This window comes from Heterodontus francisci, chromosome 27 (genome assembly GCF_036365525.1).
Source record: "Heterodontus francisci isolate sHetFra1 chromosome 27, sHetFra1.hap1, whole genome shotgun sequence".
In the NCBI taxonomy this organism is placed as follows: domain Eukaryota; kingdom Metazoa; phylum Chordata; class Chondrichthyes; order Heterodontiformes; family Heterodontidae; genus Heterodontus; species Heterodontus francisci.
The window spans coordinates 67,484,680-67,512,525 of record NC_090397.1 but is presented as its reverse complement, the minus strand read 5'-3'; the positions used below and the strand labels follow the sequence as shown (position 1 = coordinate 67,512,525).

The 27,846-nt window shown below is 42.5% G+C and overlaps 1 protein-coding gene across 5 annotated transcripts in view; it reads right to left on the bottom strand.

Annotated features, from left to right (window-relative positions):
* prkcq (protein kinase C, theta) overlaps positions 1 to 27,846 on the bottom strand; it is a 207,429-nt gene that overhangs the window by 27,505 nt on the left and 152,078 nt on the right. For all 5 annotated transcript variants that reach the window (XM_068059524.1, XM_068059525.1, XM_068059526.1 and 2 more), the window contains exons 10-14: positions 26,526 to 26,640; positions 18,787 to 18,941; positions 15,103 to 15,276; positions 7,545 to 7,636; positions 2,929 to 2,991 (exon numbers count right to left, since the gene is read on the bottom strand). In XM_068059524.1, coding sequence (XP_067915625.1) covers positions 2,929 to 2,991; positions 7,545 to 7,636; positions 15,103 to 15,276; positions 18,787 to 18,941; positions 26,526 to 26,640 — 599 coding nt within the window. The remainder of the gene's footprint in view (positions 1 to 2,928; positions 2,992 to 7,544; positions 7,637 to 15,102; positions 15,277 to 18,786; positions 18,942 to 26,525; positions 26,641 to 27,846) is intronic.

The window sequence follows — 27,846 nt, the reverse complement described above, 5'->3', positions numbered from 1 at the left end:
AAGACAGATGCAAAGTATTCATTTAATACTTCAGCTCTGCCCTCTGCCTCCATGTGTAAATCCCCTTTATGATCTCTGATCAGCCCCACTCCTCCTTTTACCATCCTTTTACTATTTATATGTCTATAAAAAACTTTGGAATTCCCTTTAATGCTAGCTGTCAGTCTCTTTTCATGCTCTCTCTTTGCTTCCCTTGTTTGCTTGTTCACTTCCCCTTTGGACTTTCTATATTCAGCCTGGTTCTCAATAGTATTTTTTACCTGGCATTTGTCATAAACACACTTTTTTTCTTTATCTTAATATCTAACTATTTTGTCATCCAGGGAGCTCTGGATTTGTTTGCCCTACCTTTCCCCTTCGAGGGAACATACCTTGACTGTGCCCGAACTATCTCTTCTTTGAAGGTAGCCCATTGTTAAGCTACCGTTTTTCCTGCCAACTTTTGACTCCAATTTATTCACCCTAGCTCTGTTCTTACCCCATTTAAGTTGGCTTTCCCCCAGTTAATTATTCTTACTCTGGATTGTTCTTTGTCTTTTTCCATAGTCATCTTAAACCTTATGATACAATGATCACTGTCACCTAAATGCTCTCCTACTGATGCTTGATCCATTTGGCCCACCTCATTCCCAAGAACCAGGTCTAGCAGTGCCTCCTTTCTCGTTGGATTAGCAACATACTGCTGCAGGACAGCACGGCTTCCCAGTCCTTTCTGTCATCTATCACGGAGATCTCAGATGACAGCATAAGGGAGAGACTGGACAATCCACTAACTCTGGATAAACTGACAAATGCCATCAGGTCCTTCGAGACGAGTAAAACTCCCAGTAGCGACAGCTTACCGGTTGAGTTGTATTCGGCCCTGTGGGACTGGGTCAGCCCAGACTTGCAATAAGTGTACGAGAGTATGCTTCTGGCTGGCAGCATGTCAGAACCCATGATGAAAGACATCATCACCCCCTCATCTACAAGCGGAAGGGGGAGAGGGCGGAAATCAGAAATTGGCGGCCCATCTCACTGCTTAATGTTGACGGCAAGATTCTGTCCAAAGTCATCGCCAGTCGAGTCAAGTCTTCTCTGGAGTTGGTGATTCATCCTGATCAGACCTGTACTGTACCCGGCAGGAAGATCTCTGATAGTCTTGTGCCACTCAGGGATACAATCGCCTATGTGCGGGACAGGAGGGTGGACAGCTGCCTCATCAGCTTGGACCAGGGAAGGCTTTTGACAGGATATCGCACACCTACATGATGGACGTGCTTTCCAAAATGGGGTTTGGGGAGGGAATCTGCAATTGGATCAAACTGCTCTACACAAACATCAGTAGTGCAGTCTCAATCAATGGGTGGGAATCAGAAAGTTTCCCGATCCAATCTGGAGTCAGATAGGGCTGTCCTCTCTCCCCTGTCCTGTTTGTTTGCTGTATCGAACCTTTTGCTGAGTCCATTAGGAAGGATGCGGGCATAAGAGGGGTGACAATCCCAGGCAGTGGAGGCACTCAGGTAAAAACCTCCCTGTACATGGACGACGTCGCCATCTTCTGCTTGGATCCGCGGTCCGTTTGCAGACTGGTGAGCATCTGTGATCAGTTTGAACTGGCCTTGGGAGCCAAAGTCAACCACGGCAAGAGTGAGGCCATGTTCTTTGGGAGCTGGACCGACTGATCCTTTGTCCCCTTTACCATTAGGCCAGACTACCTGAAGGTGCTGGGGAGATGGTTCAGAAGGGCTGGGGCGTGCGCCAAAACCTGGAAGGAGCGAGTAGCTGGGGTACACCATAAACTGAGCATGTGGGAGCAGCGATCCCTGTCCATTGTGGGTAAAAACCTGGTCATCAGGTGCGAGGCGCTCACATTGTTGCTATATGTGGCGCAGGTCTGGCCCATACCCCACTCCTGCGCTGTGACGGTCACCCGTGCCATTTTCCGCTTTATCTGGAGATCCAAAATGGACCAGGTCCAGAGGGTCAAAATATTCAAACCTCTGGATAAGGGCGGAAAAATGTATCCAACGTCGCCCTCATCCTGATGACCACCTTCGTGTGTGGCTGCATCAATCTGTGAGTACAGCCCCAGTACGCAAACACCAAGTGTCACTACTTGCTGAGGTTTTATCTGTCCCCGGTGTTATGAAGGATGGGTCTGGTCACGTTGCCGCGGAACACTCCATCCAGTTGGAACGTGCCTTTCTACCTATCCTTTGTGGGAAAGTTTCTGCGGGAAAACGCCTTTGGCCACTATGGGCTGTTCCCAGGGACGCACACTGAGATAAACATCAACTGCTGCTGGAGGACCATCAATTCAGTGAAAGACGCTTTTTGGTCTGCCCAAAACTTGCTGGTCTTCCAGCGCAAAGAGTTGTCCACGACCGAGTATTGCAGACTGGAACATTCTAAGGTCCAGGATTACGTGCTGAGGGATGCACTAAAGCTTGGGGCAGCCGCGGCAAAGGCTCAAAGGGGAAAGACCACTGTGTAAGGTCCTTCCACCAAAGTGAACTGAGGGGCTGAACCCATAAGAAACCCCTCGGGCTGTATACACCAGATATGGCTTTGCTGTAAAATGTACATGGCATGTAAAATGGAATGGAAGGGTTGTGAGGCAACTCACTCCTGTATCGAAGAAAACTGTTTCCCTTTGCACTCTTTGGAATGTCAACTCAGTGCTGTTTTGAACAGTTTTGTAATGTATTTTTTTTTTTACAGATTTTAATGAATAAAGTATATTTTGAGAAAAAAAAGCAACATACTGCTGCAGAGAAGTAACCAGTTTCTTTTAAACATGTTAGCACCCGGACAAAGGGAAGGAATGTTTGCACACAAACACATTTCTTGGTTTAGGCTTACTGGAGATGTTTTCACTCATAATATTTAATATGCAAATAAAAACAATACAAAACAGCAAAATATGCGTACTTGTGCCTCAAGTACCTGTAAATAATGCCTTTGGTGTGAAGAAACTGGAGACCACAAATAATTTCTGCAGCATAAAACCTGCAATGAAATAAATCTTCATGAGAAATTTTAAACAATATCTGAAAAAAATATGATTAATATATATTTTCCTATCACCTTCTCTCAAACTGATTTCCAACAGCCCATATTCCCTGTTCTTCTCTCTCTTATTAATGAAATTAGTTATGTGATAGTTTTCTATCCTGCTAGTCCGAAGGCACTTACTCAGTGGGGTATTTTCTTTCAGGCGCTGGTGACACTCTGATAGTGTTAACTATAGCTCAGTTGGTAGCTCACTTGCCCGAGTCAGAAGGTTGTGCATTCCCACTCCAGGGACTCGACCATCAAATGTAGGCTGACACTCCAATGCAGTGTCAAGGGAATGCTGCACTGTTGGAGGTGCTGTCTTTTGAATGAAATGTTAAACCGAGGCCCTTTCGAGGGGTTGCAAATGATCTCACCGCACTATTTTCCCGGAGAGCAGGTGAGTTCTCCCCGGTGTCCTGGCCAATATTTATCCCTCAACCAACACCTAAAAACAGATTATCTGGCCATAATGAGTTATATTTGTGGGAGCTTGCTATACACAAGTTGCTGCTGCACTTCCTGCATCACAATAATGATTACACTTCAAAAGTGCTTCATTCGCTGTAAAATGCTTTGGGACTTCCTGAGGTTGTGAAAGACACTTCCTGTTGCTGTTTCTTTACTTTCTACTACCTTACCAAAATACTTTCACCTGACAGGGTAGATGGGGCCTTAGTTCAACGTCTTATCTGAAAGACAACACCTCCGACAGAGCAGCACTCACTCAGCACTGCACTGGAGCGTCACCCTGGATTTTTATACTCAAGCCCTGGAGTGGGACTTGAACCCAGAAGCTTCTGACCTCGCGGTGAGAGTGCAACCAACTGAGCCATGGATGACACAGAGAATAATTGAAGGCATAAGCAATAGAGAAATGTCTAAAGTTTAAAAAATACGTCTTTAAAAGAACAAATGTGTGAGCAGGGAACCAAAACTAAATATGGAACAGTTAGGCATTATACTGGTCAGGAAAGAGCTCGAGAGATATAACAGATAACCTCTGTGAAACTGCCAGCAGAGTGCTGGGCTGCAGGAAAGGAAGCTAAACAAGGTACTGGCTTTCATTAGAATTTAGAGCTTTGTGCCTGTGGCCGACAACAGGTCATAGAGTCATAGAGTTATACAGCACAGAAACAGGCCCTTCGGCCCATCGTGTCTGTGCCGGCCATCAAGCATCTAACTATTCTAATCCCAATTTCCAGCACTTGGCCCGTATTCTTGTATGCTCTGGAGTTTCAAGTGTTCATCTAAATACTTCTTAAATGTTGTGAGGGTTCTTGCCTCTACCACCCCTTGAGGCAGTGTGTTCCAGATTCCAACCACCCTCTGGGTGAAAAATATTTTTCCTCAAATCCCCTCTAAACCTCCTTCCCCTTACCTTAAATCTATGCGCCCTGGTTATTGACCCCTCCACTACGGGAAAAAGTCTCTTCCTATCTAACTTATCAATGCCCCTCATAATTTTGTATACCTCAATCATCTCCTCCCTCAGCCTTCTCTGCTCCAAGGAAAACAACCTCCCTGCTCTTATATTCTATGCCTTGGCCAATAAAGGCAAATATCCCGTATGCTTTCCTAACCACCTTATCAACCTGTGCTGCTGCCTTCAGTGATCTATGGACAAGTACACCAAGGTCCCTCTGACCTTCTGTACTTCCTAGTATCCTACCATCCATTATATATTCCCTTGCCTTGTTAGTCCTCCCACAATGCATCACCTCTCACTTCTCAGGATTAAATTCCATTTGCCACTGCTCCACCCATCTTAACAGCCCATCTATATCATCCTGTAATCTAAAGCTTTCCTCCTCACTATTTACGACACCACCAATTTTCATGTCATCTGCGAACTTACTTATCACGTCTATTACTTATATTCACGTCTAAATAATTAATTTACACTACAAACAGCAAGGGTCCCAGCACCGATCCCTGTGGTACACCACTGGTCACAGGCTTCCACTCACAAAAACAACCCTCGACCATTACCCTCTGCCTCCTGCCACTAAACCAATTTTGGATCCAATTTCCAAATTGCCCTGGATCCCATGGGTTCTTACCTTCTTAACCAATCTCCCATGCGGGGTCTTATCAAAAGCCTTACTGAATTCCATGTGGACTACATCAACTGCTTTACCCTCATCTACACATCTCGTCACCTCCTTGAAAAATTCAATCAAGTTAGTTAGACACGATCTCCCCCTGACAAAGTTGTGCTGACTATCCCTGATTAGTCCCTGCCTCTCCAAGTGGAGATTAATCCTGTCCCTCAGAATTGTTTCCAATAGTTTCCCAACCACTGATGTTAGACTCACTGGCCTGTAATTACCTGGTCTATCCCTACTACCCTTCTTGAATAATGGTACAACATTCGCTGTCCTCCAGTCCTCTGACACCTCTCCCGTGGCCAGAGAGGATTTGAAAATTTGTGTCAGGGCCCCTGCTATCTCCTCCCTTGCCTCACATAACAGCCTGGGATACATCTCACATGGGCCTGGGGATTTATCCACTTTTAAGCCCGCTAAAACATCTAATACTTCCTTCCTTTCAATGCTAATATGTTCAAGTATAACGCAGTCCCCCTCCCTGATCTCTGCACCTATGTCGTCCTTCTCCATAGTGAACACAGTCCAGTCCTTCACTGTACCACTCCATCACACAGTACTCGGAGGCTTTAGTACACAATGCCACCCTGCTGCCTACCAATTGTTAAATGAACTGAGCCATGGGCCATACCAAGAGCTCATTATTCTAATGAGACTCTTGAAATAAAGAACACATATACACTGTGGCGTCTTGCAGCTTTAAAATGCATTTCACAGAAAATTCAGCCTAAAGGCATATACTGACTTACTTAAATTTTAAAACTCACAGAAGTTCCCACTTTGCCCTAAAAGTAATGGATTGTCATGGAGCGCTTTTTGCAATTACTGAAAGTAAGTTCACAAAGAATTCAGAACCCAAGGATTAAAATAGCAGGCAGAGGAATTTCACACAAACATGTTAATGTGACTACTGCACAGTGCAATTTCAAACCAAACTGAATTCACAATGGGTACAGGTAGCAAAATGGTCTTTCAGAGCTCTGAACTGCTACGGCAGACTATTGATTTCTGAATTCCCGCAGCAAATTCCTGACTTTAGGAATTCCTGATGCCAGGCAGGGAGAGCACCAAGAGGAGACTGGGTGTTGACTGTGGGGAAAGAGAGGAAAAAATTTAAACGGCCTATTGCATTGGTCCCAAAACAGGCCGTATTCCTGTGCAACATCATAGAAATGTACAGCAGAGATCATTCTGCCTATCGTGTGTGGTAGAACTAAACATCCTTCCCTTCAGCACAATTTGGACTCTGTCTTTTTATGGAACTTTTCAACAAGTATTTTACTTCTATTTATTAAAAAAAAGTCACAGTGAAAAGGGGAAATGCAAATAACAGAAGTGATTTGACTTTCTCTTTGATTTTGTGCTCAGTAAGGCGAAAGATATTAGTACTGGGAAATAGAAGGATGTCTATTTCTGGAACCCAATCCAAACACGTACAAGTTGACTATAGGCAGGTTAGATAGCAGCGCAACTTCCTCTATTCTGTCCCAGCAAAGTCCCTCAAACTTTAGCTTCTGAACAGCACCCTTATCATTATCAATGTAACATTATGCCAGCCATCCCACAGTCTCTCTGAGTGAGATTGCCATTAAATGCAAAATTGTCAAAACACATCACACATGTGGCGGCCATGATCTTACTGAATGGTGGAACAGGCTCGAGGGGCTGAATGGCCTACTCCTGGTCCTATACTTCTTGCTACACCAAGCCCTCAGTCAAAAAAAACGAGGAGACGTCACTGACCACCCTGGGCTGGAAATTAATCCAGGTCACAGGGTGAAAAGGCAATGCTCATTCCCACTGCACCATTTAATTTCCCCATCCCTGCCCCCAGCTGCATGAGGAACATTTTGTCTTAAGGACAATTTTATAAATGGAAACATTCTACATGGTCCCAAGAGGCAGTGACTGGTTGATTTTCGCATTGTTGTTAATGATAGAGAAAAGATGGTTTGACATTCAACAGGTCAAATACAGTGCCTGGAGCATGAAATGAACAGCAGCAAAAGAAAAGCAAGGCTTTGATGCATCTTCTGAAAGGCTTAAAAGTTTCAATGAGCATTAAATCATATTTCTAACTCTTTTGATCTATTCACAAGCAGCACCAAGAAATCTTTAGTCAAAGAATCTTACCCAGTCTTATCACTTCTTTTATAGACATCAAGATAAGCAATGACTTTGTTGGACGGAAATGGATCTTAAGTTCTTTCAACTTTTGACAGTTTTTGAAGATGCATGTTAAGATGCAGACAATATTTAGTGTTTTATTTGTCGCCCTTTCCTTTTCCAGCATTTTCCACTGTAATATTTTGGTAATGCTGCATGTTCTGGGATTGGTAAATCCTGTCAAGTGCTCACCTGGACAATCAAATAAAGCTTCAGAATAACTGGTTCACTTACGTTGCTCTTGGTGCCTCAAACTTTTGGCAATTCTGAATGTGAAACATTAGGTCCCCACCATTCAGGTATTCCATTACAAAAAACAGGTTCTCCTATAGCAGGCAGAAATAGGAAAGATCAACACATATAGTTCCGTACATGAACAATACAAGAAGCCCAGATATGATACCCCAGCATTTCATCAAATGGAAGTAAACCTGGATTTGAACAAGCTCTATATCTAATCATTTTGACTCTTAGAGTTGGCCAGATTGGCCGTGCTGAATCAGTTGTATATTAACCAGAATCACTTCAGGTGCAGTAGAAAACCCTCACCTTAAATATCATCACTATCATTGAGGGCCTGATTTTAGCTCTATTTAAGTGAATGGGTTTTGAATGAGCTAACATCAGGAGAGTCTCCCCACCATCAACATCTTGCAGGTCCCCATTGGCCGGAAGCTTAACTGGACCCTTCAAGAGCTACCAAGCCAAAGCAGAGGCTGAGTAGCCCGTGACAAGTGACTTATCTGCTTACATCTCAAAGCCTCTCCAGGTCTACAAAGCTCAAGTCAGCAGTGTGGTGGAATACACACCATTTGACTGGATAGGTGCAAGCCTGCACCAACACTCAAGAAACTTGACATCCTCTAGGTCAGAGTATTTTGCTTGATTGGTGCCTCCTGCAGGGCTAAATATCCACCCACTTCACCACTGTGACCACAGTGTGTACTATCTACAGTATGCATTGCAGTAACTCCCCAAAGGTACTTGCAGCACTTCCCTCCCCTGTGACCTTTACCACAGAGAAAGACAAAGGAAGCAATGAAACACCATCACCTCCGCATCACTCAACCATCCTGACTTGTCCACCAGGATATTCCTTTATCATTGCTGGGTTATTAGGTATGATAGCATGGTAGTTATCTTAATCCAGAGGGCTGGACTAATAATCTGAAGACTTGAGTTCAAATCCCAACATGGCAGTTGAGAAATTTAAATTCAGCTAATTAAATAAATCTGGAATGAAAAAACTAGTGTCACTAATGGTGACAATGAAACCACTGGATTGACGGAAAACCCATCTTGTTCACTAATGTCTTTTAGGGAAGGAAATCTGCCCTCCTTATCTGGTCTGGCCTACATGCGACTCCAGACCAACAACAATGTGGTTGACTCTTAACTGCCCTCTGAAATAGCCTAGCAAGTCACTCAGTTATATTCAAGATGGCAGTTCACCACCACCTTCTCACGGGCAATTAGGGATGGACAATAAATGCTGGCCTTGCCAATGACACCCGCATCCTGTGAATGAATAACAGAAATTCTGGAATTTTCTACCTGGCACTAGGACTGCAGTGGTTCAGGGAGAAGGCCTACCACCACATTAACAGCAACAAATTCTTCTCACCTCGTTTCATCTGCCATCTCTTTAGCCCACTAGCTGCTCTAGACATCTTGCAAATAAAAAAATGTTCTCCACATGTTTGTCTCATTTAAGGCATCAAACTTTGCAACATTGAGCATCATACTCATCATGTGACAACTTGCATGCACTTGCTTAATAATCCTTATTCATAAAACAGCAATAAATTACAACGGAACAAGTCGGGAACATGTCAATGCATAGGGAAAATGGTGCACAGGGACTGCCAATGATAATTTACTCACCTTTTTGACACATTTTTGAAAACAACCAATCACAAGGACCAGTTGGTACAAAGTATCAATGAAAAAAGGAACCAAATCAATCAATTGAAATATTTCTCTACAATCATTCCACCTTGGATTATCTCTGAGGCGAGAAAATGCTGGAAATGGAGCTTCTAAAAATCTGCTGGTGAAACACCTCAGCTTTTCAGTCATTTCACTGGACTAAACAAAATCTTATGCTATGCTCCCAAAATCTATTCAATAGATGGGCTTTGTCATACAGACTGGAGATTATAATTGTTGTCGGCAATAATGGTAAAATGCTAAAAATATTATAGTCAATAAATACTAGCCTTGCCAGTGACACCCACATCCCGTGAATGATTAAAAAAGCAAAAGCAATTAATAACTTATTTGGAAATAAGTAATATGAAGGACAATAATTGGCACCTGCAAACAGTACACAATATAAACTTATGATGAGAAAGTTAATCGATAGATAAAAGTTCCAGTAAAGTCAATGACCAAAGTTTTGTTTCTGAATAATGAATCAGCTTGTTTATTTTTCCTGCAAATCTTCTATACATGTCCCTGCATTAAAAGGTGAGAGTGATGCACTTTGGCCTGATCAAGCATCAGATTTTATTCTGTTGTTTAAACTGTTAGTTATCAAAACAAGTGCTTCTGATAGCTTCTTACTGTACGTGTTTTCAGACAAACTTAATGACACTTCATACATACAGCCACCTGTTAGCTTACCTACATTTTTTCAGTGATTCCCCAAATCCTCATGCTCTCAATTGCAAGGTGTTACTGCGTAAATATTCCATCCATAAAGCAAATCCACACAACTTTGAATGACTTTGTAACCTTTAATATCCTTCATTGCCAATTTGTTTGTATCTGTAAGTTGCGCCAAATACTCAGCAGGAGTCATGTTAATGATGATCTGTCTTCTAATTTCAAATTCCCTTCCCCTGTACCTCACACCTGCTGCTGTTAAAGCCCTTTAGTTATCTCCAGACTCAACTTTGCCAGTGCCCTCCTCGCTGGTCTCCCAGTTTCCATCCTACCAAAACTCCAACTCATCCAGAACTCAGCTGCTCACAAGCCATTCCGCGGTAAGATTTACTTGCCAGTCACTTTCAACCTTGCTGACCTCTACTTGGTCCTACCTCTCAAACGTGTAAAATTCAAAGTATATGTCCATCCTTACCAGCCTTGTTCCAGCTGTAACATCTTTCAGCTCTACAGCTCATCTCGTGTCCTTCAAACCCTCCTTGCACCCATCATTACTGACGGAACCATCACTGTGTCTGTTCTACTGTCCGGAACTCCCGCCATATACCACACTAACTTGCAATTTCTCTCCCACTTTCAAAAACCTCCTCAAATCTTTTATCCCTGCTATCTTTCCTAACTCGTCTATTACTGTTTCACATCTGTTTCTGCTTTACAAAGCACCTTGAAACATTTAACTTAACTTCATTAAGGAGTGATATAAATGCAAATTATTATTGTATCTTAAATCAGGGACAGACGAGCAGGATAGTTACATAGAGCAGAGATTTAACCTAATCTATCATGCTGGGCTGGCTCGCAATTTAAATCTCCTCTCCCTGTATCTGTTCATTTTATTTCCTTCCTTAAATGCATCATCTCCGATTCTTTCCTGATTGCCTTCTCCAGTTGTCCCTCTTTTCATACTGTGTTAATACCCTACTAGTACATTATTAGTACAAGAAAACAAGAATTGAGAAGCTCATAAAGTAACAGTGAACTGAAGAATGCCATAGCACAGCAAAAAGGACAAATGAGTACAATGAAGGTTAATTGAATAAACTGGTATTCCTGTATATAATGAACTTCGAGTTTAGCAGACGCCTTTCATATTATACAGGGTTGGCTGTGTATATATATTTAGCAACAATGAACAAATGTCACAAATACAATGGCAGATATCCTGGAAGATGTGAAGACTTTGCAAGTCTGTGTTAAACAAACAAATCTGCTTTGTAATTACTGCCAGATATCCTTTATTTTTCACAAATCCACCTCAATTATCCATTATTCTCAATGCAATCACTCCAGTAATCCCTACATACTCACTTTTTAGGTATTTAATATTCTTTATGCAATCATTCCCTGATATCTAATGTTCCCTACATAATCATGGACATATATTCATCATTCTCAATGTAATCATTCTTGCGTTAAATAAATGCATGTAAAACATTGCATTGCTCCATGCCAGTGAAGTTTTACCTAGGCTTATTTATTTTACTATAAAGCTTTGTTTCTTTTATCAATATGACGCAATATATGAAACAAATCAATGACATGTGGTGCATGCAGGCAGGAAAAAAAATTATCCCTACATTGAGTTATGATCCAAGTATGGATTTGTGTTTAGCTCAAAATAAACTGGTCATACATGATTATAAATGGAGAGACAAAGGGCTGAATTTTCTCTCTGGGGGTGGGAAACAGAGATTGGGATTGTTTGCGGTTCTCGAACCGACCCCTATGGGGGAAATGGTCTTAATTGGGATTTTCAAAGGGACGCCCCTTAATTGGCATGGAAACTGGTTCTTTGTCCAATTAAGGATAGTGGTTGGGCTCTCAAAGCTGGAGGGCCAATCAGAGGCCTTCCAGCTTGAGAGGAGCACCAGGCTGCAATGGAAGATAAGTAAGAGAGAGGGTGCTTAAAAATAGAGGCACAATCTCCGAAGCTTTTTAAAATCATTAATTCTTAAAAAATAGATTGAGCAGGCTGGTGACCACCATTGTTGGGGGTGGGGGGAAGGGTAGTCTGTGGCTGCTCCTGCACCCTGGCAGCTGGGGAGGGGGCCTCTTGGCCTGACTGGAGTCCTGGACCCCCTCCAGCCTGCCATTGAGAGGCCACGTCCAGGCACCTAAACTGGCCCCCACTGATGCGATGGAGACTTAATGAGCCTGATCAGCTACCGCCGCATGCCAGTCAGTAGCCCTGCTGGTCCCTGATCCTCCCCCCACAAAAATGGCCTGGAGGTAGAATGGAGCCAGGGAACTGGCACGCTGTCTGGCGGGCTCATTTCTCAGCCTCGCCCACCCGTCTCCGAGCCCAGCCCCAGCGGGGGCTGAAAGTCAAGCCCAAACAGTTGGTTTATTCACAGACAGGGATGGGAAGAGATCAGGAGGTTACATTCTCTTTGCTAGAGCTTATTTTAAACGGGTTAATAACAGTGTAAAATCACTACACAAAAGAATTTTATGTGACGTGCAGCAGGAGCAGAGGAAATGTAAACCCTAGATGGCAGTGTTCCCTTGCCTGATCCACCACTTCAGTTTGAATAATAAATATTTTGTGTTATTTATCATCTTAATAGCGTTAATACAAGCAAATAGTTTTATTTTATTACAAAATGGTTCCACTTGAATGTTTCTCTGAGGAACGCTCCATCACATTAAAGTGAAAATTTGGCATTATCACTTTGGCCTTTGAACTATTTTGGTGAACGTCGATTAAACGGTATCTGAGGGTGTGAATTATTCAGGAAACTAACTTGTTTATGTGAGATGCCTGTTCCTTTGTCTTTATTTTTGTCGACAACTATTGATTCATTCTGGAATTTTAGAATAACCAGAATAGCCACAGATCCTGCTGCCCGGTTAAATCCCACAAAACTAAATGATCCCTCAGGTCATGAGTGTAATTACCAGAAGAGTCCATGCATTAAGAGACTTACTTTGGGCACTTCTACTTTAGCAGAGAGTCACCAGTGGCAGACGGGCAGGTCGACAGTTTTCAATGGTAATCTGAAGAATAATGTGCGGAAACTCCAAGACGTGATAGAGTTGGAGGCGCATATTTTTGTGGGTCTTGTCAGATGGCATGGGGTCTCTACTTGACATTAAATGCATGGATCTGGATTTTCAACCTTCTGTGAACTGATCACAGATTTCCAGCTTCTAATTTATAGCAGCAGGAAGTCATGTATAAAGAAGCGAATACAACACACGGATGTCTTGTCTTAATAGCACTCCTCTTCTGGGACCCTAACCTTTAATGCAATTGTCTGCTGCAGAATATTAAAGCATCCACAAGGAGAATTGCTCAAGGCCTGTTTATAATAGGTCCGAAGGACTTCAAAGAATGAGAAGCACCACTATCCAAACTCAAGTGTATGCCTACTGACACATTCCACTTTGACTTGATGCTTTCTAGTATTTTTTGCCATTCAGGCATTTCCCCTTTTTAAGGTATTTCCTCTGCTTCTGCTTTGTTGGGTCTTCAGTGTCACTGGCAGAGAAGGCATTTGTACCAGCCTTCGACTAGGAGGGTAAACAAAATTGCCAAGTGGGGAAATCCCTCTGATTTTACTTCCGACCCTGACTCTGCTCAGCATTTCCACATGGACAGGATCGCACACTCATCTTACAGGGAACTGTTGACACATCACTATGCTACATTAGACTCAGCGGGGCTGAAATTGGACTTGGTCGAAGATGTAAGACAGGCGGAGTCACTTTTGCCGCCCACTTTATCACATGTCCAATATTCAGTTCTGTGGAAGCCAACTGAATATCCGATGGGTGTATAATGGGCAGCCGCTGAGATACTTTGAACTTCGCCCATGTCCAATTTCACCCCCCAAATTAGTATGCCATACAGAACAGCGTGTATAAGGATAAAGATATTGCCTGATATATGAATAAGGATAGGCATATATAAGGATAGTGTCTATATTGTCAGGTTAAATATCTGCTTTTACACGACAACATTATATATGGTATCCATGAGTTAAAATTATATGGAGTGTTGCACTCAGAGTTCATCACAAGAACTAACAATGGCATGTATCCAAAATAATTTGAATTTAAAAGAATAATCAATGCCATTCGCCTTAGAGAAAAGAGTATCTATGTGACAAGCTGGATTTCTCTTTAACACGACTAGATAAAATAGGACTTTTCGGCCTCAAGATTAAATGCTTCAGATGAAACTTATTGAGATATATGATACTTAATGGGATAGAGAAAATAAACTCAAGACAATTCTTTCAGGGCAGCAGGATAAGAGGATGGCAGCTGAGGGCTGTGAAGGACAAGTTTAGGACAGATGCCCAAAGAATTTCTTTGCACAGATGCAACAGTTTGCCAGGAAAGTTGGTTGATTTGTTTTTTTTGAGACACAATTTCCTGTTAATGTACATCAAAACATCGCGTCTAAATCAGCAAGAGACTGATATGCAATTTAAAGACTATTTCAGGTTCACAGTTCATAAATTGTCTAATCTGTAAATGGGTTAGAGGAGCCTAGAATGTGACAAAACCAGAATTGGTCAAAATGTCTGGCTTCACAAATACTCAGGAGGGTAAACAACAAAAAAGGCATTAAACTTACACATTTATTCTTGTATAGAAGGGATATTATATATACATGAAGTGACAAACTGGAAGTGATGTCATGTGCATAGGTAATGATACTAAAACGTTGTCATTCTCACAGCAATACCTGTAACATAATCGCTTGATTTAATGGCACTGCACAAGTGTTATCAACACGCTGTTATCTAATTTATTTATTTTTGTTGCTTCTGAACCAGTTGCTTTGTCAGGTACGTTCTCATAATACTTTAGATCTCATCATGCTAGTAATTTCAGCCAGGTGGAGTGAGCAGGCTCTTAGGCCTATCCTAATGCTGTCCTTGAACCAACCATAAGGAAGTGTGCCAGGGAAGAAAACCTCATCAGGCTTAGGAATCCACAACATGCGGGAACCAAAGGAGGTTGAACTCCACAGTACAGTATATTACTGAATCAGCATGTAGTACCCACTGGGCTCCCCGTTCATTGTGTACATCTCCCTAACAAGATGAAACCCAGTTCAATAATTGCAAACGATTTGTAAAAGCTAACAAGGATTTAGCACCAAAATTCTTACCTTAGTTTGGAATGTGCAGTAGAGATGAGTGAGAAATGGATGTTCCCAGGCAAGGGAGAGAACCCGTTTCTCAACCATGGTGCATTCCACATCATCATCCATCAACACCACATCTTTCTTCAATGCTTTCATGGCAAAGAACTGATTCTTTTCCTTTAGCTCTGCGAGGAAGACCTGGATAGGAGGAGGAAGGAATAGGAGGGAAGCTGTTACCAATATGAAATTGTGCATCTCCACCCTGTGATAATCCATCCATTTATGGAATCCAATTAATAGATGAAAAATTATAGATTGGGAATGCTTAGGCTGGAATTTACTCCATTTAAAAAATTTTGTGGCATTGGGACCATTTGTGGGTCCCACCTTCAGTCATGTCAGAGATGCGCCCTGTAACACATCTTATGGGAGGCGGCCAATTAACAGGCCGCCTCCGTGTTCGCCATCCTAACGGCAGATGAACACTGGAGGGCTAACAGAGGGGTGGCCAGCAGCCCCACTAGAGAAGGTGCGTGCTGCTCAGGTAGATGGAGAGCGAGAGGGTGCTGTATGATGGAAGTCTTCACCCTAATGGTCCTAACAGCTTGCAAAACACTAAGGTCCAGAATGGTCAGGGGCATCACTCTGCAGGGGAATTGCCCCTAGATGAATGCATCAGGCAGCAGATGTGCCGGTTTCAACCGTTCTGCTCCTTTATACATGGATATGTGGAATTACAGCGAAGCTGCCTCCGAAACATTGCCAGACTCCTGACACAGCACAGTGCCAGTGCAGCACTGTAAAATTTCATCACCGTGCACAATTAAGGGCTAATTGTTCTTTTAAATAGCCCAATTGGCCGTCTGCCACGGACGGGCATGTAGCCTTTGCTGCTAGGAACCAGCCTCCGGGAAAGTCTCCTGGAGGCGGAAACATGTCAGGTACTGAACCCGACATAGCTCAATTCAAATTTCTACCCACCCCCCTCACTCGCCTCCAAAGCCTCCTCCATGAGGCTAGTAAAATTCCAGCCTTAGTTTTGTTGGGAGTGCAGGAGTTAAGTCTTTACTCACCTCTTGCTTTCAGCAGATCTGGGAGGCAGTAACATTGATTTATAATGACATACTGTTAATATAGTCCTAGTTTATTTTAACTGTGGCCTTGAAATATGTGGATTTCTGCGTACTGCACTGATCCATGTGCTATGTTACCAAGCGGATATTTCTGAAGGCAAACACACCACAGTGTTATCTTTTGCGAAAAAGAAAAAGAAAAAGAAAAATTGCTAATTCTGGGAATCTGAAATAAAAACACAAAATTCTGGAAATAGACATCAGGTTTAGCATCATTTGGAAGAGGAGAGGCAGGTCCACGTTGTGTGCATAACTGCTCATCGGTATTCTTCTGATGAAGAATCTCAAAACTGAAATATTAACCTCCTTGACATACAGTGTCGCTCCAGCATTTTGCTGTTTGGAGGTTTCTGCTTGTATGCTAATGACATCTGGACGTGTTGGGAAGATTTCCTGCATTCACTATTGCTGACAAAATCCGATAAGCTTTCGAAAAGGTGAAGTTATTAGAACCATAAAATTCACACACAGCAAAAAAAAAATCATGATTATCCAGAATATTTTATAGCCATGTGGATTTACACACAGCAACTGCATGAATAGCAACTACTAGTGTCGAACCGTAAAATTGGAAACCATTCTGGGCAACATGTAATTTGACATCACACTGTATAATATCAGTTCCTTCATTGTTACTTTAACAAAGGCATAACTCCAGTTATATAATGTGGGTTAATGCAGGGGTTCATCACATAAGTACATTTGTTACAAATGGGGAGGTGGTGGTGTAGTGGTAATGTCACTGGACTAGTAATCCAGAGGCAAAAACAAAAAGTGCTGGAAATACTCAGCAGGTCTGACAGCATCTGTGGACAGCGAAGTAATCCAGAGGCCCAGGCTAGTGCTCTGGGGACATGGGTTCAAATCCCACCAGGGCAGATGGTGAAATTTGAATTCAGTTAATAACTCTGGGATTAAAAGCTAGTCTAATGATGGCCATGAAACCATTGTTGTGAAAACCCAGCTGGTTCACTATTGTCCTTTAGGGGAGGAAATCCGCCGTCCTTACCTGGTCTGGCCTACATGTGACTCCAGACCCACGGCAATGTGGTTGATTCTTAACTGCCCTCTGAAATGGCCTAGCAAACCACTCAGTTCAAGGAAAATTAGGGATGGGCAACAAATGCTGGCCTAGCCAGTGATGCCACATCCCATGAATGAACAAATAAAAACAAATATTGGTTTTAAAGCTATTGACTAAATTACCTCGATTCCATTGGGGTTTCAATGGAAAACTTTCACCTAGATTTTCTGGTTGTCAGCTGATCGGAAATTCTACCCCCTTCCATGTTCAATAATTTGCAAGGTGGATACATGGTGGATAGAATGATTTCTATGTGGACAGCATACAGAAGACTACAAGGACTTTGCTTGCCACACTGTCATACAGTATTTTCTGGCTAATCAGCAATGGAAACAAGGATTAGTGAGGCCTCCAACAGGCATTTCACGAGACTGGCCTGCGGGATGATCGCTATCTCTGTCTCTCGCCCATTACTACTCTCTCACCTCAGCTGTGATGCCACATCTCCAAGTCAAACTTTCATGGGCTACCTTTATGAATAACATGCCTGCTGGTAAGATGATTGATGTGACTTTATTTTTGTGACCCCGTAAACTTTTAAAACAAAGCCAATGTGAACAGAATGACAGCAAGGGCGCTCGCCACTGACCTCGAAGTGGGTCTCGCTGGGAGATCTAGTGATCTCTTTAACGAGAATTTCAGCGCTATCACTGTACAGTGGTACAGCCACTGAATGTAGTGATCTTTATTGGGGATTTCCCAGTGTGGAGCTGCAGCGATGTCACCAGGATGTCCACACAGCCAACCACATTAAAGGATTTTCACAAATGCACAAAAAGTAAACAAAAAGCAGTAACATGAAATCACTTAAAAAAAAATATTTACTTAGAGGAAGTTAACAGATTGGGATACGCACAGTTAGAAGACAAAATATCCTGAAAAAGCTCTTTAAAAATAAAAATTAAAAATTGAGTTAAAAAGATTTAATTGATTATTTAACAGCACTCCATGAAAATAAAATTGTGTTTTCAGGGCCCGTTCTGTTGTTCAAAGTTTATTAATTACATTTCTGTTAAAAAGGAAGTTACACCTGATGGAACAAGGTGTAACTTTTTAAGACTCTTCAAATGGTGATGTGGGAGTGGGAAAGTTCACTGAATTCAGTGATTGTGGGTCTGAGAAAAGCCCCAATGCAAACTGTGTCAGAGCGACAGGCCGCAACTTCAGAAATTCCGCACTAATCTGCGCAAATACTGGGCCTATCTAATCAACAGTAGCATATGAAATAACAAAGGAATGGATGATGAAGCACAGATATGCACAGTGGATTCCTCAATTGTTTCAGTGGGTGGGAACAGTGGAGTTGATGTAAAAGTTCAGCCATGATCTCATACAACGGCAGAACAGGCTCAAGGGGCCATATGGCCTATTCCTGCTCCCATTTCATATATTCTTATATTTCTGGGTTTGTGTGTCTACCCGTGCAATCATTTGTACCTATCATTTACCTCTAACTGCGCTGTATGTTGTACAAAACTGCATTTTTCTCACCTTGCCAAAGCTACCTTTTCCTAACATTTTGTGCAGAATAAAGTCATCCAGTGTAAATCTGTGCTGTTCAATTCTGGGGGGTTCTTCATATGAGGGAGAATCAGGGGAGGAGTCCTCCTCTTCAATTGGTGTTTCCCAGGTGATTCCTTGCACCTCTGGGAGATAGGAATGAAAAAAAATCAGGAACATGCACGGAAATTAGATTCACACATCTATGAAAAAGTTTGAATACAGTTATTTCTACAGAACAGGTTCCAACCATAGAATGAATTTACTCTTCTCAAGATAGAATTCATACCGGCAAAAGCCAACATAAAATCATTGAACAGAGTTGAGATACAGATTAGCCACTTTTGATTGGATGGCAGAATGGATTTGAGGGGCTGAATGGCCTACAGCTATTCCTATGTTGCATTAAATCATAGTTTAGAGGGAATTTCTAGTACAGTACTGAGGAACTGCTACCTTGTCAGATAACTCCCCAGCTCCTCTTCAAAACAGAATCTTTTAGTTACACAACCTCGTATGTGCATAGATCTTTTAAGGTGGCAGGACATATTGAGAGAGTGGTTCGCAGAGAATATGGGATCTTGGAATTCATAAATTGAGACAATGAGTACAAAAGCCGGAAAGTTATGCTGAACCTTTATAAAGCTCTGGTTAGGTCCCAAATGGAGTATTGCATCCAGTTCTGGTCACCACATTTAAGGAAGGACGTGAGGGTCCTTGAGACAGTGCAGAGGAGATTTACCAGAATCGTTCCAGGATGGAAGATTTTGGCTACAAAGTTAGGTTAGAAAAGCTGGGGTTGTTCTCCTTAAAACAAAGGAGATTGAGGGGAGATTTAATAGAAGTGTACAACATAGTTAGACAAGGAAAAAACTGTTCCCATTAACAAATGGTACAAGGATTAGGGGACAACGATTGAAAGTTTTGGGCAAAAGATGCAGGGGGAATGTGAGGAAGCATTTTTTACACAGCGGGTGTTAATGACCTAGACCTCGCTGCCCACATGGGTGATGGAAGCGGAGATGATCAATGACCTCTGGAGGAAGTTGAATGGCCAGTTGAGAGAAATAGACTTGCAGGGCTACAGGGATCGAGCCGGGGAGTGGGACTGACAGTATAGCTCCGTGGAGAGCAGGCATGGACTCGATCGGCCAAAAGGCCTCCTCCTGTGCCATAAATGACTCTCTGACTCTAGGTGCAGTCCTTCAGATGTGACATAATACCGCACCTTGTCTGTCCATCCATGGTACTATCTGAAGAATAGTGATGCCTGACCAACATTCCTCCCTCAACCATTATCACCAAATACAGAGCCACTGGTGAGGTATGTCATTGTTGCTTGTGGGATCCTGCATAAAAGGCAGCTACTCCATTTCAAAGTCAATACACACAGAGACACCCCGAAGAGATGTTGTAAGATGGTAGGTTTGTAAATCCAAATCTTTATTTCATTCATGTATTGTTCCTGAAATGTCCACTTGAGGGAGAAAGAGGGAGAGGAGAATGAAAATGATCGCATTTCCTCACCAATAAAGTAAACAAGGAACAGAGGCAGCGGCTGCTAGTCTGTCTTTTCCCTCATGATCTTTCAGTTAACAATTGACAACATTAATCAAAGCAGCACAAAACCATTTACTATGCTCGAAGTCTTATGAACACACACTTGTGAGAAAAATAGTTGGATTGCACTTTTCCAGTAGCCGATCAATGTTAAACAATGTGACCAAAAGACTGCACAACAGCTTATTGGACGATTGCATTGGTACAAAAAGGGGACTGCTTACCTCAAGGGAAACACAAATTTAAAATATGTGCATTCAAGTAGTCTGTGATTTTGGAAGACATGAATCTGCCAAGTACTTGTATATTTATAGAAAATTATGTGTAACTGAAACCCATTAAGTGAAATCAGACGTGAGACTCGCCAGCCTCTGAGGGGGGAGGGTAGACCCTGAAGACATTGAGGCTATAACCATTCTGAAAGGGAAAAATGCTTGCTACTGTGGAAGAAGACTGACAGCTTTTGAAGTGCCTCAGTTAGAGCTGAGCCACAGCTGGCTCGAGAATTTTCCTGAAGATTTGAGCTATTCTATAAAGTGAGGCGAGACTCTCAAGCAAGAGGAAGAAGCAAACATTTCAGACTGGCAGATAAATAAGTTCATCATTGTACACTTCAACACTGAGATTATGCTGAAAGATACTAGGGGATAAACTCTGACACATTGTTCATTATATTGCATAGAAAATACAGCACAGAAACAGGCCATTCGGACCAACTGGTCCATGCTAGCCTTTATGCTTCACACGAGCCTCTACCCACTCATTTTCTTTTAACCCCATCGACATAACCTTCTATTCCTTTTTCCCTTTTGTGTTCATCCAACTTCCCTTTGATTGCATCTACGCAATTAGCCTCAACTACCCCTTGTAGTTAACATTTCTTCTGAATTATCTTGATTGTTTGAGGATTTTGTTTGAGGTTTTGTTAACTCATTCAGTTTAAACAAGTTAACTCCTCCACTAAAAGCGGGATTTAAGATGAACACATTATTAATCAGTATTGGTATCACATGAATATCATTTCTGACCCCAGGTTTATCATTATAGTTAAATCTAATGATTTTTTTGTTGGCTTAACTTAACAGATCTGTGCTGGTCTTTGTTTTCCAAAGTGAAGCTAAATGATCTAAAGCACCTTGGATTTGTTCTTTCACCTTTTTAAATACAGGAATGACATTAACTATCTGCCAGTTCTCTGGCACTATTCAATTTTGTGTTGAAATTTATATATCTATATAAAAAAAAGTGCCTTTGTGATCACTTCCTTAGCTTCTTTTAATATGCACAGTTGCAATCCATCCAGACCAAGGGTTTTATCCTTTTTACCTTTGTTTCGTTTATCAATTATTTCTTTCCTTTCCATCTTAAATGTCTTGATATCCTTTTTAATCCTGCTAATGTCATGTCCACCTTGTTAGACTCTCTGATAAATACCGAGTGATTATTCAATATTCCTGCCATTTCACTGTCATTATCTCCTTGTGCCTCCCTTAGCACCTTTTTCCTTAATCTTAATTTTTATTTTGTTGTTTATGTGTCTGTAGAATACTGTTTATTTTTATATTTGATAATTTCATTTTGTAGTTCCTCTTTCCCTTCCTAATTGTTTCTTTTTTTATTTAATTCCTATCCTCCTTGTATGCCAACTTGTCGTCCTCTCCTTTGCTGTCTATGTACTTAATGTATGCCATTTTCTTTAGCTGTATTCCTGCTAAGCCTCATGGCTGTATGACCTTGCAGTGATCTGGAATGCACAGTGCAGGAAACAAACAGGCCACGCACACCAATGTTCCCTTTAAGATGCACGCATGTTGATCTGCACAGCAATATTAAAGGGACCACGCAGTGCAACAACAGGCCATGCACAGCAAAGAATATTACAGGGAACATTAAAATAAAAGCAAAATACTGCGGATGCTGGAAATCTGAAACAAAAACAAGAAATGCTGGATTCACTCAGCAGGTCTGGCAGCATCTGTGGAAAGAGAAGCAGAGTTAACGTTTCGGGTCAGTGACCCTTCTTCGGAACCGAAGAAGGGTCACTGACCCGAAACTTTAACTCTGCTTCTCTTTCCACAGATGCTGCCAGACCTGCTGAGTGAATCCAGCATTTCTTGTTTTTGTTACAGGGAACATTGTTCTTTAGCTCCAATTTTACATTTATCTCTTTATTCATCCATGATGTTAAATTCTTGGCTCATTTGCTCTTGTTTTCTTCTGGAATATGGGGGGAGAGCTCTTCCACGCCAGCAGCGTGAAATGGGCTTGTAGCGAATCAGCAGCTGGTTTTTCCACTCTCCAGATCTTCTTTGCACAGAACGATAGTTTAAACTCTTTTTGGAGACTTATTTCCTAGGCTCATTATCACCTTTACTTGGTTTGAAATTAAAAATATTGGCAATATTTTCCAAGTCAATGGAAAATAAAAACTGGTGCAGTGAATATTGAGCCCGTTTTGTGCCGATGATGTGGAACAATTTCACCCCCTATATTTCTCCTGAACTCTATTGACCTCCTTCCTAAATACATTCCGCTGCTGTCTATCTCTTTTCGGTCCAGTTTCCCTTCCATCCTCATCCCTTATAATCAGCTTTTTTTCTCCAATCTATTACTTTGGCCTTGGTCTTACGCCTCTCTCAATTATTATCTTAAATTTTATGATGTTGTGATCGCTATTGCCACGTTGCTCATGAATAACGTAGTACATTTTTCACAGTATTTAAAGCATTTGCCAGATAGTGGTGCAGATATGCTTTGGGTACTTTATTTGTTCAGATGTAGGTATAGTGCACAATGTCTTGACTGAGGGTAAAACTCCAATTTGAGTCTCAGGGCCTTACAGCCGAAGATTCTTTTCTTGTCTGCTTTATTGATTCTCTGTATGACCATCTAGGGAGGGTAGGATTGGTCACTGGTGATACCAGATGATCCAAGCACATATCTGTTTCTTCTTTTGTATGCTCTTCCTGAAGAGGACAGTCTAGGTATTTAATGGCAGCTGGTGTCAACACTTAAAATTCCTGAGAAACCCGAAAAATTTGGACTGGGCAGATTAACCAACCCAATTAGACATTGATGTCCTAATGTTTGTCTAATCGAATCCAGAGAGGCTGGGGATTTTGTCCCAGTTTTGGCCACAAGATATCCAATGAAAGAAGTAAATAAAAACCTTTCAGCTAGTGGAAAAATAACTGCCTCCATGATGCTTTATATGTCAGAGCAGTAGCAGGCCACATGCAGCACTATCTATCTGTAACGTTATGGATATAGTTTCATGTTTATGCTCTGCACCTGTCTCCCCAGAACTTATCAAATTAGGCTGCTCCTATAATGCATGAAGGATGAAGCGTGTATAAATTATAATACTAATGTGCAGAAAGCCCCCGAGCTGCAGTCTTCTTTAAATGGACCATTTTACGAACATATTAATTAGGAGTAGGAGTAGGCCACTCAGCCCCTCGAGCCTGCTCCACCTATCAATAAGATTATAGCCGATCTGATTGTAACCTCAACTCTACATTCCCGCCTACCCCACGATAACCTTTCACCCCCTTGCTTATCAAGAATCTATCTCCCACTGCCTTAAACATATTCAAAGATTCTGCTTCCACTGCCTTTTGAGGAAAAGAGTTCCAAAGACTCAGGACCCTCAGAGAAAAAATTTCTCCTCATCTCTGTCTTAAATGGCTGACCCCTAGTTCTCGATTCTCCCACAAGGGGAAACATCCTTTCCACATCCACCCTGTCAAGACCCTCCAGGATCTTATATGTTTCAATCAAGTCACCTCTTACTCTTCTAAACTCCAGCAGCTAGAAGCCTAGCCTGTCCGACCTTTCCTCATAAAAAACCTAAATGTGGACTTTGTCAAATGTACACAACACTTTGGGCCAACTAGACTCATGTCCAGTTAGATCTCAGCTCTGCTATTGGACTATTGTGTCCAATTCTGGGCACTGCACTTTACAAAGAACGTGAAGGCTTTAGGGAGGGTGCAGAGATTTACGAGAATGGTTCCAGGGATAATGGACTTCAGTTACATGGATAGATTGGAGAAGCTGGGGTTGTTCTCTAAGGGAAGGTTGAGAGGAGCTTTGATAGAGGTGTTCAAAATCGTGAGGGGTCTGGACAGAGTAGATCGAAACTGTTTCCATTGGAGGAAGTGTCAAGAACCAGAGGATACAGATTTAAAGTGATTGGCAAAAGAACCAGAGATGACATGAGGATAAACATTCTTACACAGCGAGAGGTTAGGACCTGGAATGCACTGCCTAAGAGTGTGGTGGTGGCAGATTCAATCGTGGCTTTCAAAAGGAAATGGGATAAGCACCCGAAAGGAAAAAGTTTGCAGGTCTATAGTGAAAGGGCAGGGGAACAGGACTAGCTAAATTGCTCTTGCAGAGAGCTGCATGAACTCGGTGGGTCGAATGGTCCCCTTCAGTGCTGCAACCAATCCATGATTCTATGCTACTCATCTCTAAAGGCACATATACATGCTGTCATAAAGTCAGGTACTAATGAAATTTAAATGAATATACTCTAACTGTTCCTTTTCGGAGTGAGAACCAATCCCTTGTAATATATTCTGTATCTGTTAGGATTCATTCATTGAATGGTTAAATCAGGGTTGTCCAACATACGCCCCATGGGCCAGGATCCAGCCCGTCAAAGGTTTCCATCCGGCCCGAGGATGTATTTTAGAGGTACGAAATTTTCCATAGTCTTCATCTTCCAGACCAGCTTTTTAAAAAAATCGCGCGGCACAGTGGCGCAGTGGTTAGCACCGCAGCCTCACAGCTCCAGCGACCTGGGTTCAGTTCTGGGTACTGCCTATGTGGAGTTTGCAAGTTCTCCCTGTGACTGTGTGGGTTTCCGCCGGGTGCTCCGGTTTCCTCCCACAGCCAAAGACTTGCAGGTTGATAGGTAAATTGGCCATTATAAATTGCCCCTAGTATAGGTAGGTGGTAGGGAAATATAGGGACAGGTGGGGATGTGGTAGGAATGTAGGATTAGTATAAATGGGTGGTTGATGGTTGGCACAGACTCGGTGGGCCGAAGGGCCTGTTTCAGTGCTGTATCTCTAAATAAGTAAAAATAAAAATAAAACTTCGGACAGATTCAGGGTTTTCAGGTGGGCTTTTAAAAAAAAAAAGTCCGAACCTGCTTGAAAATCCCGAATCTGTCCAAAGTTCGGAACCGCTGTTCCTGATGTCAGCACCTGTCAGAGAGAGAGAGAGAGAGAGAGAGAGAGAGAAAATGAGTAACAGAGACAGAGAGAGAGAGAGAGAAAGAGAGAGAGAGAGCGAGAGAGAAAATGAGTAATAGAGACAGAGAGAGAGAGAGCGAGAGAGAAAATGAGTAACAGAGACAGAGAGAGAGAGAGGGGAGAAACAGGAAGAGAGAGAGAGTAACTGAGGGTGGGGGGCACAGAGAGAGAAGGGGAAAAGTGAGAGTCAGAGAGGAGACATAGAGAGAGAGAGACAGACAGACAGACAGACAGTGAAAAAAGAGGGGGCCAGAGAGAGAGAGAGGGACAGAGAGAAAAAGAGAGGGAAAGAGAGAGAAAGGGGTCAGAGAGAGAAACAGGGAACACAGAGAGTGAGCATGCCACAAAGAGGGGGAATGACACAGAGTGGGGGGCACAGAGAGAGAGAGAGACAGACAGACAGAATGATCAAGATCACTCCTGACAGACGGACATCTATCTGGAATACTCCGCATTGCTACAGCAAGTGTGCAGGCAAATATTGACTACTTGTGCAAGCAAAAAAAATGCCAGGTATCTCATTAAATCAGTGTTCAACATAGTGATGAGAAAGTAAGTCAATAAATGAATCTTCTCATTTAAAGTTTCTTCACAAAAATGCACACTTCTTGTTGTTTTGATTAATAGTAAGATAAACATTTAATGCCTTTATTTTTCTGAAATTATCTCACCAGCTCACTATGTTAGACAAAAATTGTAATGTGGCCCCACCTGCGTGAAACGTTTGGACAACCCTGGGCTAAATAAAAATCTTTTTCAGATAGGTCCTAAAGCAATACAAGATCTACTGTACTCTGATTTGACATGGTATATTTAAGTTTTAGAGAAAGTTTATATCTTTCAGAAATTACATAAATTCCACACTGGGAAAGCAAAACATAAAATTGTCTAAATGTGTTACTGTACCTCGTTTAGCAGAGGCAGCGGCCTGTTCAAGTTCTGTTGTTTTTTTGATAACGCTCTGGTTAATCTCAACAGGTCCTTCTCGACCTACTTGTTCATGATCACGCAAATTACGTGCCTGGATCGAAGGGACACATAAAACAGGACGTTACAGAATTAGTAGCCAAGGGAAATGCCACACCGAGTCTGGGAACATTTCTTTTCAGTCTGATACTCCAATCCCAGTATCCATGGCACACCCACACTTACTCAGCCAAATGTATTTGGAATTGAATTACTTGCCCAAAAAAAAGATAAAATTATCTAACATTGATTTACTATTTTTAGGTTTTTTCTTCTTGATAGAGGAAGAGATAATAAGGTCTCTTTGAGGTTCTGTTCAAGATGCCTGGCATTGGGAGATTCGAAACAAAGTAATTCTCTGTCTTAGTCTCAAAGATCTGATTTCTGAGCCAGTCAAGTCTATAATTCTCAACAGGCTTGTTGGTTGATGATGAACCAGCCAGCTTGGCTCATTCATGAGACAATGGGGGGAACTTTATGCTCCCCCCGTGTCGGATTTGGAGGGGGGGAGAGCATATAATCAGGCAGTATGCTGGTGGGTGGAGACCCCGGCACCTTCTCGCATCCACTCAAATGAAGTCCACGACGGGAAGGTCTGTGAATGGACATCCCGCCCCATCACCAATCGAGGCCCTTAAGTGGGCAATTAATTCCCAATTAAGGGCCTAAACCTGCCGCCGCCAGAATTATCCCAGCAGCGGGCGGGACTGTTGCTGCATGGGAAGCACGACAAGCAAACCCATGCGGGTTGCTTGCCGGCTCCAGGGGCTCCCTCGTTAAAAGGCACTTAGTGCCTGAATGAGGGATTGGACATCGTGAAGGGGTGACCCGCTGTGAGCCAACCCCTGCCTTTGCTGCTGACCTGCTTACAACCCCTTCACCGCGACCCCCAACCCACGAAACCCCTCCCACTGTGACATACCTGTAACCTGTTCTAGGGCCTTGGGGGGATTCCAGTACCAGCAGCAGCCACAGCCTCCACAGTGGCGCTGTTCAGTTAAAGAGATGCTGGCCTCTGATTAGCTGACAACTCTCAGCAGGTGGGACTTCCGTTGCCGGGGTCCTTGATCCTGGGGAAGACCTGCCACTGTCCACTTAAGTGCCTAATTGACATTTAATTTGGCAGGCCTTCCCAGAGGAGGTGATGTGGGTCTCCTGTTTGTGCTCTTGCTGGTGGTTGGCACCACCATTGCCAAGGCTAAATCCCTGCCCTAGAAGGGTAAAACTGTCCTTGAGGGCTGGGGCACTGCCACACAATGCC